At 39.8% G+C, this 14,208-nt stretch overlaps 1 protein-coding gene across 4 annotated transcripts in view; it reads right to left on the reverse strand.

Moving 5' to 3' along the window:
- The window catches only part of ULK4 (unc-51 like kinase 4), a 496,024-nt gene that overhangs the window by 416,765 nt on the left and 65,051 nt on the right, over window positions 1–14,208 (reverse strand). For all 4 annotated transcript variants that reach the window (XR_010662955.1, XM_065933097.1, XM_065933095.1 and 1 more), the window contains one exon: window positions 1,412–1,519. Coding sequence is in view for 3 of the 4 variants with exons in the window: in XM_065933097.1 (XP_065789169.1) it covers window positions 1,412–1,519 (108 nt within the window). In the remaining variant the exon portion in view is untranslated. The remainder of the gene's footprint in view (window positions 1–1,411; window positions 1,520–14,208) is intronic.

Consider the following 14,208-nt stretch of genomic DNA (forward strand, 5'->3'; position numbering starts at 1 on the left):
TGACATGCAAATGACCAGGAAGAGCCAAGACATTTATGAAAAGGAAGAATAAGGAGGAGAGATTTGTTGTACCAGCTAGCAATACTAAATATGGAACTAAGTTATTTTAAATACTGATGTTTTCTAACAATTACTCTAATTAAAATCATGATTATCCAGAGAGACAACTTAGATACTAAGGATACTTAGGTTACATAATATTTAAGCAAGTTCTAGAACCACAACAAGTGGAAACAAAGAACTTTTGGTTAATTTATAACGTACTGGCACTCATTTAAAACAGAGCATCACATGAAATGAATGACTCGTATCTATATCTATTCAAGATATTCCCCCAAAAAGAGGCCAAAACCTGCAGTCACAAGCTCTCACCACCATGTCATTAATAACAGCATGTGTATTAGTCACTCATTGTGTCCAACTCTTTGCAACTTCATGGCTCCTCTGTCCATGGACTTCTCCAGGCAAGAATTCTGGAGTGGCTTGCCATTCCCTTCTCCAGGGGATCTTCCTGACCCAAGGACTGAACCCAGGTCTCCTGCATTGCAGATTCTTTACCATCTGAGCCATCAGGGAAGCTTCCAGGTGGCACTAGTAGTCAAGAACCCGCCTGTCAATGCAGGTGGAAGTAAGAGACACAGGTTCAATCTTTGGGTTGGGAAGATTCCCCAGAGTGGGGTATGGCAATCCACTCCAGTATTCTTGCCTGAAGAATCCCATGGACAGAGGAGTCTGGTGGACTATGGTCCATAGGATCGTAAAGAGTCAGACACAACTGAAGCAACTTAGCACACACGCACATGTTAAAAGGTCGTCTCTTGTGTTGTTGGAAGAGGGTGTTTGCTATGACCAGTGCGTTCTCTTTGCAAAACTCTTGTGAGCCTTTGTCCTGCTTCATTTTGTACTCCAAGGCCAAACTTGGTGCTCTAAGTAGGTAAGTTCATTTCACTGGGTATGTTTGTATCTACCTTGGCAAACTCCAGGAGATGCACGCTATACACACACCCTACTGTGTGTATATTTACACACAGTGTTTTAAATATCAGTGGTGTTTTTATATCAGAAGAATCAATGATATCTTCTTGCCTAGAGGAGTCAAAGATGGCAGCAACCTGGGAACACTTTTGTGGGGAGGGGTGCGGTAGGGGCTCTGGTCTGTTGGCTTTAAAATACAGCTTGATACTCTCCTACACTTTAAAGAAAAAGGGGCACTGGGAAAGAGGAAAGACTGACCAGAAGAGAGAAGAGTCAGAAAGACACCAAGAGCCTATCCCCTTCACAGGCAAAATTTTCACTGAATTCCTTACATGTGCCCAAAGAGGTAAAATCAAAACACTTTGATATTAACACTTATCAGCCAGGAAATGTGAGAACACATCAGAGAGCAAGAGAGTTAACCAGATAGTCTTACCTCGGTGGCTATAAGATAGAGCAGCTCTCCCAGGGTTGGTAAAAGGCACTGTTTTAATTTGCTGTTCCTGAAATTTTCCCTGATTAATTCAGTTAAAAGAGTGATTGCCTGAAAAGAAGGGGAAAAAATGTATATTATTTCATGCATACCTCTCAGTTCTTTACCCTATATGTAACAGGAAAAACATTCCACAAAATTCATCTGACCTTTTTAACAACTGGTCTACAAATGATTTTCAATATATGGACCTTATTCCTGAAGAAAAAATAGGAGCTCTCCTAGACGATGATGTAAATTTGTTGCTGTTGTTCAGGCACCAAGTCATATTCAACTCTTCACAACCCCATGGACTGTAGCATGCCAGGCTTCCCTGTCCCTCACCATCTCCTGGAGTTTGCTAAAGCAGATATAAACATACCCAGCAAAATAAACTTACCTACTTATCGCACCAAGTTTGGCCTTGGAGTACAAAATGAAGCAGGGAAAAGGCTCACAGAGTATTGCGAAGAGAGCGCACTCGTTATAGCAAGCACCCTCTCCCAACAACACAAGAGACGACCCTAAACATGGATGTCACCAGCCGGTCAATACCAAAATCAGACTGATTTATATTCTTTGCAGCTGAAGATGGAGAAGCTTTATACAGTCAGCAAAAACAAGACCGAGAGGTGACTGTGGCTCAGATCATGAACCCCTTATTGCAAAATTCAGATTTAAACTGAAGAACATAGGGGAAATCACGAGTCCATTCAGGTATGACCTAAATCAAATCCCTTACGATTATACAGCAGAAGTGACAAATAGTTTCAAGGGATTAGATCTGATAAAGTACCTGAAGAACTATGGACAGAGGTTCATGACATTGTACAGGAGGCAGGGATCAAGACCATCCCTAAGAAAAAGAAATGCAAAAACGGCAAAATGGCTGTCTGAGGAGGCCTTACAAATAGCCGAGAAAAGAAGAGAAGCAAAAAGTAAAAGAGAAAGGGAAAGATATTTCCATCTGAATGCAGAGTTCCAAAGAAGAGCAAGGAGAGATAAGAAATCCTTCCTCAGTGATCAGTGCAAAGAAATAGAGGAAGACAATAGAATGGGAAAGACTAGAGATCTCTTCAAGAAAATTAGAGATATCAAGGGAACATTTCATGCAAAGATGGGCACAGTAAAGGACAGAAATGGGATGGACCTAACAGAAGCAGAAGATATTAAGAAGAGGTGGCAAGAAGACACAGAAAAACAATACAAAAAAGATCTTAATGACCCAGATAACCATGATAGTGTGATCACTCACCTAAAGTCAGACATCTTGGAGTGCAAGGTCAAGTGGGCCTTAGGAAGTATCACTATGAACAAAGCTAGTGGAGATGACAGAATTCCAGCTGAGCTATCTCAAATCCTAAAAGATGACGCTGTGAAAGTGCTACACTCAATATGCCAGCAAATTTGGAAAACTCAGCAGTGGCCACAGGACTGAAAAAGGTCAGTTTTCATTTCAATCCCAAAGAAGGGCAATGCCAAAGAATGTTCAAACTACCACACAATTGCACTCATCTCACATGCTAGCAAAGTAATGCTCAAAATCCTTCAAGCTAGGCTTCAACAGTATGTGAACTGAGAAAATCCAGATGTACAAGCTGGATTTACAAAAGGCAAAGGAACCAGAGATCAAATTGCCAACATCTGTCGGATTATCAAAAAAGCAAGAAAATTCCAGAAAAACATCTACTTCTGCTTCATTGACTACACTAAAATCTTTGACTGTGTGGATCACAACAAACTATGGAAAATTCTTTAAGAGATGGGAATACCAGACCACCTTACCTGCCTCCTAAGAAAACTGAATGCAGGTCAAGAAGCAATAGTTAGAACTGGACATGGAACAACAGACAGGTTCCAAATTAGGAAAGGAGTATGTCAGGGCTGTATATTGTCACCCCGCTTGTTTAACTTATATGCAGAGTACACCATGCAAAATGCCAGGCTGGATGGAGCACAAGCTGGAATCAAGATTTTCAGGAGAAATATCAATAACCTCAGATATGCAGATGACACCACACTTATGGCAGAAAGTGAAAAAAAACTAAAGGACCTCTTGATGAAGATGAAAGAGGAGAGTGAAAAAACTGGTTTAAAATTCAACATTTAAAAAACAAAGATCATGGCATCTAGTCCCATCACTTCATGGCAAATAGATGGGGAAACAATGGAAACAGTCACAGACTTTATTTTGGGGGGCTCCAAAATCACTGCAGATGGTTACTGCAGCCATGAAATTAAAAGACACTTGCTGCTTGAAAGAAAAGCTATGCCCAACCTAGACAGCATATTAAAAAGCAGAGACATTACTTTGCCTTCAAAGTAATAGTCAAAGGTATGATTTTTCCAGTAGTCATGTATGGATGTAAGACTAGGACAAAAAAGGCTGAGTGTAGAAGAACTGGATATCAAACCAGTCAATCCTAAAGGAAATCAACCCTGAACATTCATTGGAAGGACTGATGCTGAAGCTGAAGCTTTTATACTCTGGCCACCTGATGCGAAGAACTGACTCATTGGAATAGACCCTGATGCTTGGAAAGACTGAAGGCAGGAAGAGAAGAGGATGACAGACGCCGAGATGATTGGATGGAATCACTGATTCAATGGACGTGAGTCTGAGAAAGCTCCAGGAGATGGTGAAGGACAGGGAAGCTGGCATGCTGCAGTCCACTGGTCACAAAGAGTCCGACACAGCTGAGTGACTGAACAGAAACAACACTTACAGCATGTATCAGTTACCAAGCACTTTCACTGTATCAATAATCTTCTGCCAGGCAACTGTGACTCTGTCTTTAAAGCCAGAAAACCTAGGCTGAGAGAGTGGAAGCAACTTGCTCCACATACCATCCATGCCACTTGCAGGCTTATACTGCATTAAATTCTACATTAAATACTGCATTCAGTTCTTATACTGCATTAAACTTTTAAGTGATTCCTTCAAAAATATGAGAGGAGCAATATTATAACAACATTTCGGTATAAGTCACTTTGAAATTCTGCAGCATATTTTTTTATCAGATCTAGTTAATTTCCTAGGACTCATGCAGAGAAAATCTCATGCCCCATGCCAGAATTTATACCCCAGAACACAAGGTTAATCAAATCACGCTGTGACCATAAACTAGGGTTGAATGGTTTCAGAATGATACATATAGAATGAGATGGGGAAAAAATATGTACGTAAGTAGTATGGAAACAGTGCTCTGAAACAGAGCGGCCCAAAACATGGTGCACAAACAAGATTATTTCTCAGGGTGATAAGACCTAGGTTTTTAAGTTGAACATACACCAAAACACTAGGTTGCACACCTAAAACTAATACAATGTTGTATGTCAATTATATCTCGCTTTATCATTTAAAAGTTTAAAAACTGAAAGTGAGCAATTTAAAATTTTCAGAACAATTTCACAGTGTAATAATACAACATCCCAGCATGTGATCACTGGTTCTACTTTGTAAACAAGAGTGTGGACAAGTTGGAGTTGGACATCAAGCAGCTGCATGACAGTCATGCACAGGAGGAATACTTGATGTGGGGACAGTTTTTATTTGTAACTGACCTACAATGAGCTACATTTTCTTGTTGCTGTTTTTCTGCCATGCCGTGTGGCTTGCAAGACCTTAGTTCCCCAAACAGGGATTGATCCTGGGGCCACTGCAGTGAAAGCTCCGAGGTGTAACCACTGGACCACCATGGAATTCCCTCAGTTGTATATATTTAAAGTGTATAATCAGATACATTTGACATATGCACATCCCATGTGAAATCACCACCACAATCAAGACAGCAAAACCCTCAAGTGCTTACCCATGTTCCCTTGGTAATACCTCCATCCCACTACCTTTCTCTTCTCCTACCAATTTACTTTCTGTCATTAGTTTGCATTTCACATATCATGTTTTCTTATTTTTCTGGCTTCTTTCACTTAGCATAATGCATTTGAGATTCAGGCATGCTATTTTTATTTATTTATTTATTCATTCAGGCATGCTATTTATTCTATAATGCATTCTTTTTTATTGCTGAGTACTCTTCCTCCATATAGACATAACATCTTAGATAACCCCCACCACTTATTGCCTTACCCACAGTGAGTCCCCTATATAAAATGGTTGAGGAGGAAAAAGCAATATACAACATATTAGCCTTTGCAGGTCATTTCTACACACAGTGTTTCTTTTCCTTTACCCTGTATTGATCAGCCATTGATCATTCATTAATATTACACTGAACCATTTGAAATTAACAATGCTCAGCCATTTTTTTTTTTTAGCCGTCTTTTACCCTATGAAAACCACACACTTACCATAAAAGAGTGGATAAAGGCAAGTTTTCCAAAAAGAAAGGAAATGATTTTTTAAAAGGAACCTTGGAATATGAGGAAAGAAACAAGAACATGACAGGCAAAAATACAGGTAAATTCAATAGTCTTTCCTTCTATTAAGTTTTCTAAATTAACTTTGATGGTTGAAGCAAACATTATAAAAATGCTTGATTTGGTTCTAAGTGTATTTAGAGGATATATTTTATTCACTACTGACCAGGGGATTTTTGCATAAACTAATACCTATGGCCAACAATGTGCTATGTAAGCGAACACTGAAACATCTCTGGTCAATAACGTTAAGGTAATAAAAGACATATCAATATATCTCTGGTCAATAATATGCTAACTATATAAAACAGAGGGAGGTTAAATGGTTGAAAAAGGAGGTAAGTTTTCTATACTTCACTTGAACGGGAGAAATGATGCCACTAGGCTGTGATCAAATTACATATGATATAAATATAAACAATGTTAAAAAAGAAAAGCCCAAAGATGATCTAAATAAAAGAAGAGGTGTATTTTTATGTATGTGTGTGGATATTTTATTTTCTATACAATAAGATATTTTGACATCTTAAACAAACCATTCTGGCTGGGGAGAGAATGACTTTCCTAGGGCCAGCCGATTCTTAGAGGTAGCTAAGGCCCAGGAAAGTGAAAAATGAAAAGTGTTAGTCACTCTGTCATGTCTGACTCTTTGCAACCCCATGGACTATAGCCCACCAGGTTCCTCTGTCCGTGGAATTCTCCAGACAAGAATACGGGAGTGGGTAGCCATTCCCTTCTCCAGGGGACCTTCCTGACCCAGGGATCGAACATGGGTCTCCCACATTACAGGCAGATACTTGACAGCATGAGTCACCAGGGAAGCGTGTCTTCAATATGCCAACCACCAAGCCCAGAACCACACCTCCTCTAACTGGTCCTTATACCTCAGAAGGCAATACTCTTCCGTCTTCATCATCCTAGGCCAGGTACCAGGCAACTCGAGACTGTCATTATTCCATAGGCTGCTGAAAGTATTCAGACCAACCAATTCTAAGCTATTCATCCTGCCTGCCTTTCCCGGGGAAACCCCAACAAAGGCCACCGCCTACGCGCTCCGGTCTTCTGCCTCCTGACCACCTTGGTGCTGTTCCACGTGGCTCTGTAAGCCACCTGTCTCGAGAAGCACTAAGCATAATAAACTCTATTTTCCTGAGCCTCTGCTCCTTCTCCTCGTGTGGCCAATCCTGACTGACCATCTCATAAGCGAATACGAAAAGGAGATATACTAGGTTCATAGATAGTAAGACTCCCAGTGAAGATGTCAATTTCCCCCAAACTGATAGCTGCTTTACCGAAATTCCTACCAAAATCCTACCAAGACTTTTTTGTAGATATTGACAAGATTATCCCACAATTCATGTGGGAAAACAGAAGTATCAGAATTGCCAAAATGATTTTGAAAAAGGAGAATAAAGTGGTTGAAAACTGTTCTAACTGGTTTCAAGACAGTATACACCTACAGTAATCAAGACTGTGAGACGATGTCAGAGAGACAGACTCTCAGATCAATGAACCTGAACAGAGAATTAAGAACTAGCTCCACATTGGTATGGCTGCCCACTGGCTTTTGACAAATATGCAAAGGTAGTATAAGGGAGGAAAGTCCATCTTTTCAACAAATGTTGCTGGAGCAACTGGCTTTCCACTGGAAAAATAGTAAACCTCAGCCTAAGTCTGACACTTTATACGAAGTAGTAACTCAAAATGGATCATGGACTTGAATGTAAAACAGAAAAACAGAAGTAAAATATATATATACGAAATATAAAATATATATATCATATATATAAATCATATATATATATATCATCTATATATATGATAAAGTCTTCAGAATCTAGGTAAAGAGTAGATCTGATACCAAAAGCACAGAGACATTGTACCAGAGAAGCGATACAACTGACAAATAAGCATATGAAAAGATGTTCAACAGTATTAACAGTTATGGAAATGCAAATTAAAACCACAATGAGCTATCATAACACCTCTTATCAGAAACAGTGACAATAGCAATTGCTGCTAAGGCTGGGGAGAAACTGGATGGCTGACACCATCTCTGGTGGGAATGCAAAATGGTACAGCCATGCTGGAAAATAGTTTGGCAGTTTCTCAAAAAAAACATAACAAATGAACCACTAAACATGCAGCTGCCACAGGACCTAGAAACTGCACTCATCAGCATTTATCCCAGAGAAATGAGTACTTCCATCCACACAAAACCTGTTGTTCCATTTTACAGCAGCTTTATTTGTAACTGTCAAAACTGGAAATGATCCAGGTTATCTTTCAACAGGTAAATGGATACAGAATACTATTAAGCAATAAAATGTAACAAAATGTGCACACACGCAACAACCAGAATGAAGAGTCAGAGAATTAGGTTAAACAAAAAAGCCAACCCTGAAAGGTTATATACATCTTCAAAATGAAAGAAGTACAGAAATGGAGAACAGATTAGTCAGTCGCCAGGGGTGGGAAGGAAGAGCATGAGATAGAGGGAAGTGGGTATGGTTATAAAGGGCAATAAGGGTGATCCTTGTGGTGATGAAACTGTTCTGTTCATTAACTATCTCCACGTCAACATTCTGACTGTGGTATTGCCTGATAGTTCTCCAAGATGTCACCATCAGGGAAAATTAGATGAAGTACCATATATACCCAACATCTCTCTGCACTATTTCTTACAACTGCATGTGAATCTACAGTTACCCCAAAATAAAATTTTAACTTTTTCAAGTTAACCTCGTTCTAAATTCAAAACCCAGATCCAACTTTCTGTTTCACAAAATTCACAGCAGGGACATGTAGCTCTGCTCCGTTTGATCATCCACCAGCCATTTGGTATCAGCAAACATCACAGGAAATTAAAGCATTTTAATGCTGCAGACCCTTAAAGATATAAAACTGCCTGAACTGCCTCCAGCATAACAGAAACTGCTTTGGAACCCAGTGCCTTGGAGACAGACAAACATCATATGATTTATGCTAGTAAAGTCACAGCAGCCCAGTATTTCACTTGCAAAACTTAACTTTGGATACCATTAAACAATGCACAAGTAAGTTTCCCTGCAATATTACTGTATAGATTTTCCACTCATTCCGTAAAAATTTCAAGAAACATCAATATTAAAAAGGAAAACTCTAAGAATAACCACATAAATGACAAACACCAAGCAGGAAAAATAACTTTGCTGACTTAAGTATGACACTAAAATATGCCAATACTAAACAGAACAAAAAACGTAAATGAGATTGTTTAGTTCTTCTTCCAACTCAGAAATCCAAATAATATGTGGATATTGTTCTTAGGCATGTTTCTCCTATAGTGTATAAAAAGTTATAGTGTATAAAAATGAAACTAAAATAGATTTTTTTAAATGGGATGGATATTCAGGTATCATGCTACTATTGTGTGTATTTTTTGGAAAATTTAAGGAAAATGAGGAGAGTGGAGGGTGTCTTACTTCTAGTATTATTATGCTTTAAGGCATATCTACACAATCACTGATTCTATTACCCTAAAAGAAACTATGCTTCTGCAACCATAGGCATGACTGGTTGCTTGATTACTTCAAATAACAATAATTATTTATAATTATAAATAATAATAATAATTATAACAACAACCAAATATAATAATAGGATTGTAATCCTATTTCTTAGGTCTGTGTAGTCAAAGCTATGATTTTTCCAGTAGTCATGTATGTGGTGATGAAACTGTATAAATATGAAAGCTGAACAATAAAAAAAGGCTGAGCACCGAAGAATTGCTGCTTTTGAACTGCGGGGCTAGAGAAGACTCTTGAGAGTCCCTTGGACTGCAAAGAGATCCAACCAGTTCATCCTAAAGGTAATCAGTCCTGAATATTCATCAGAAGGACTGATGCTGAAGCTGAAGTTTCAATACTTTGGCTACCTGATTCGAAGAGCTTGCTCATTGGAAAAGACCCTGAAGTTGGGTAAGACTGACAGGAGGAGGAGAGAGAAGACAGAGGATGAGATGGTTGGATGGCATCACTGATTCAATGGACAGGAGTCTGAGCAAGCTCCAGGAGATGGTGACAGGAAAGCCTTGCATGCTGTAGTCCATGGGGTTGCAAAGAGTAGGATACAACTGAGCAACCGAACAACAACAAAATCCTATACCTTAAACTACTCTGAAGTCTTAAACTCAAAATTCATTTTACAACAACTCTGACAAGGGATAGCCAGGCCTCTTTCAGCTTTATCTGAAACTATCAGATTGACATTAGGTCGGATGTGCTTCAATTTCACATACCCGAACTGAGTATCTTAGGCAGAGACAGAAGATAAAGAAGTTCTGCAGTTATAAAACTAATATTCTGAACTCGCACCGAGTTTGCTTGCTCCTGACTCTCAAAATATAGTTTTTAAATGTCCATGTTAACAGGTATACAATTAACAGCTACAAATAGAAATTGAAATAAACTCCAGACCAAAGAGACTCGAGTGTTTTATTAGGCCAAAGGGACATTTTTAAGACCTATATAACTGCTCCCAATGGGAGATACAGCAGCAGACATCACAACAACATAACCTTTCAAATTAGATAACTGTTCAGCATTCTTCCCTGTGGAAGTTCCAACCCATCAAGCAGGAGCATTTCACAATCTCAAAGGAACAGAGAATTCCAATGGATACCACTCTGCCCAACCTTTTTCTTTCTTAGAATACCATTTTCAATGTCCCAAACACAGTTTGCTCACATAAAACATGAATCTCATAATCCTGTCTTCAATTTTATTTGTATTAAATCTCAGACTCTGCTGGGAACTGCATTTCAGACCTGTAGACTTGAAACTTCAAGTTTTCATTTTCAAAAGTGTTGATTTAAAAAGTGTGAGAGAGAAAAAACACACTAGAAACAGATAAGAGAAGGCTGAAGAGGCAGAAACAGAAAGATGGTAAACTTATTTGAAGAGGAAAAAATCTGTTCTATACCTAATAACTGGAAATACTACTGCAATGTTGCAACACTGTAAGAAGTTCTACTAGTGACTTCTGGATATCAAAGTGGATATAATCTTTAATCTCTAATTCTCTGCATATTATTGATAATTGGGTTGCTGCTGCTAAGTCACTTCAGTCGTGTCCGACTCTGTGCGACCCCAGAGACGGCAGCCCACCAGGCTCCGCCATCCCTGGGATTCTCCAGGCAAGAACACTGCAGTGGGTTGCCATTTCCTTCTCCTATACTTTGCCTAGCATTTCCAAATCCCACATGCCCATAAATACCAAGTCAAGCAAATCATTCAATCTTTGATTTGGATGTTCTTCAGGTCAAAACAACAGCCACAAAACTTTCTTCCCCCTGGAACATACTGTGACAAACACCTCATTTTAACAAATACAGAACTGGAGGGTTATCTGCATTCAAATTGGCATCTAACTCCTAAAAGTAAATAATCAGGGAGAAAAAGTCAGTACTGCTATCTTGTCACTACCCTGGCGAGGTCTAAATGTAAATAAACAACCTGGAACTGGTGGAATTTTTTATCTTAAAGATTACACACTGTCAGGAAAAGCAAATAAATGCATAAGCAGATTTGTTTAACAGCCATCAAAAAAAATTTGGAAGCACTTGGTACACAAACTTTACCAAGTTCCCTGATTTTTTTTTTTAATTAGATGTCAACAAATTTCAAAACTGCAAAAGAATGTGTCGCTTTTTGGTTGCCAGTCACCCAATCCCTCTTCCCAACACCACTCAAGTTCCTTTTGAAGAAAACACCTCTCCTCAACTGTGTGTGTCTGTGTGATGCGATGACAAAGCAGGCCCTCCAAACATGGAAACTGTAAGGGCCCTGGCTCCTTCAGAAACATCTTCCCTCCTAGTCTGGTTCAATTAAAGCTAAATCAGAAATACAGACACGGATGTAGAAACCACGCCTATGGTTACCAGGGGATCGGGGTAGGGAAAGTTATAAATTGGGAGACTGGGGTTGACATATACACTACTCTACATAAAGCAGATAACTAATAAGAAACTATTGCATAGCACAAGGAACTCTACTCAATACTCTGTAATGACCCGTATGGAAAAAGAATCTTTAAAAAAAGTGGATATGCGTATGTGTATAACTGATTCACTTTGCTATACACCTGAAAACACAACATTGTAAATCAACTATACTTCAATAAAAATTTTTTAAAAATAAACTATATCACTAGCAGATTTCTTTTTGTCCTTTATATCTTATCAGAGAATAAAATTTTGTGTTAATTACCTCAAAATCAGAGGTCTTTAAAAATAAAATAATAAATCAGAGTTTTATTCAAAACTAAAAAAAAAAAGAAAAGAAAAAAAGACGAGGCCACAACCTAAACAGCCAGCAAGGCTCCTGCTCAGAAACCTGAACCTTGAGTGGAGTGTCACAGAATAAACAAACCAGCTGAAGTTTACTAGCAGTGGCTCCAAGCAAGACTCCAAGAGGGCCCTGCTCCGAAGGCCCTCTGGAGCTGCCAGGCCCTGACTGCTCTAATCCTTCTCTTGGAGTCTGACCTTGCTCATTTCCCCTAATAAATACCCTCTATGCTCTAGTTAGGCAGTCAGCCTGCAGAAGCAGTAAACAGTATTTGTGCCATGCAGTTCCTCTCCCTTCCTGGACACATGAAAACATTTCCCAGCTCCCCCGAAGTTGGATGGGACCATGTGACTAACTCTAACCAGTTGGCTGAAAGTAGAAATGATGTGTGTACATGTGTGCATGCTAAATCGTTTCAGCTGTGTCCGACTCTTTGTGACCCTGTGGACTGTAGCCTGCCAGGATCCTCTCTGTCCATGGAATTCTCTAGGTAAGAATACTGGAGTGGGTTGCCGTGCCCTCCTCCAGGGGATCTTTCCGACCCAGGAATCCATAGGCAATTTTCTCTACTCTGTCCCTATGTCCCAGGAAACGTGAGCATACCTGCTGGATGGAATGAACTGCAAGCAGCTGGGGTTCTGAAGTCAGTTGCCCTCAGAGCACCCAGGCCAACAGCAAGAGAGTTCTAAAGCCTCTGAGGTTTTGATGGTTGCTATTACCACAGTATCAGCTAGTCATACCTCAACTAAGACAGAATTCTAATCATCCATTTCAGACAGACCACTTTAGTCATACATAGTAATGACAAAGTTCTAGTACCTTAAAATAATTACTGACAAAACAACACAATCAGTAAATTACTGCACCCATATCTTAGGGGAGAATAAGATCATTTGTGTCGCAGCTAAGACCTGCCATCAACACTTGTATCATGGATCTGACACCAGAGTTGTGAAGCACCAATCACCAGAAAAGCTATGAATGAGAAGTATACTGATAAATCCTGCCCTGCAGGTTAGGAAATTGGGTGTCAAATTGCCATAAATCTGTAATAAATCTGCAGTTTGAAACCAGATTAATCATTAAAATTCTTTTGCCCGTCTCTGGCAGATGGCAGACAAGATGTCCTAAATATTCCTCCCACTGAAAATAATTTTAAAATGCTAGATAAAATATTTTTTAATGTCTTTATAAACTGCACAGCTGAACTGGCAGCTATGGGAATCTCAAAGACTGAAACTTGGAAAATATGCCAGCAGAGAGAAAACAGGAAAATAAGAAAATAGGTAAGCAGTCAAGATACTTTAACCCTGCAGGCATGTAATGAATCTCTGTGACCTTGAAATGATCTTCTGAAACGGAACAAGTGACAAACTCCAGGGCTTGCCCAGAGTGTGGTATCACTTAGGAGACCATTCACATTAAGTTGGGGCCCCAATGATGTACGAGTAAGAAATGAACCAAACTGCAAGAGAGGGCAGTAAGGAATCTTGAGACCTTGGCGCTGAATGAAGCAATGGGAAAAAGTAATCTTCCCTGAGAACCAAACTAGGCCTCGAAAGCAGGTATGCACGTCACATTGACAATGCTTCTTGCCAGGGAGTCCAGAGATTCAAACACTTAGGAATTTGCTAGCCTGACCAATTAAAACATGGCCTTAACGACGGCCTATAATTAATGAGGTCAAAATGCTAGGATTTCGCCAGCATACAGCAAGTGAAAGTTGCTCAGTTGCATCCAACTCTTTGTGACCCCATGGACTACAGCCCACCAGGTTCCTCTGTCCATTGAATTCTGCAGGCAAGAATACTGGAGTGGGCTGCCACTCCCTTCTCCAGGGGATCTTCCCAACCCAGGGATCAAACCCAGGTTTCCCACACTGCAGGTGGATTCCTTACCATCTGAGCCACCAGGGAAGCCCAAGAATACTGGAGTGGGTAGCCTAACCCTTCTCTAGGGGATCTTCCTGACTCAGAAATCGAAGCCAGGCCTCCTGCACCGCAGGCATTTTCTTTACCAGCTGAGCTACCAGGGAAGCCCACACAGCAGAGCAGT

This window comes from Muntiacus reevesi, chromosome 4, assembly GCF_963930625.1.
Source record: "Muntiacus reevesi chromosome 4, mMunRee1.1, whole genome shotgun sequence".
Taxonomy (NCBI): Eukaryota; Metazoa; Chordata; class Mammalia; order Artiodactyla; family Cervidae; genus Muntiacus; species Muntiacus reevesi.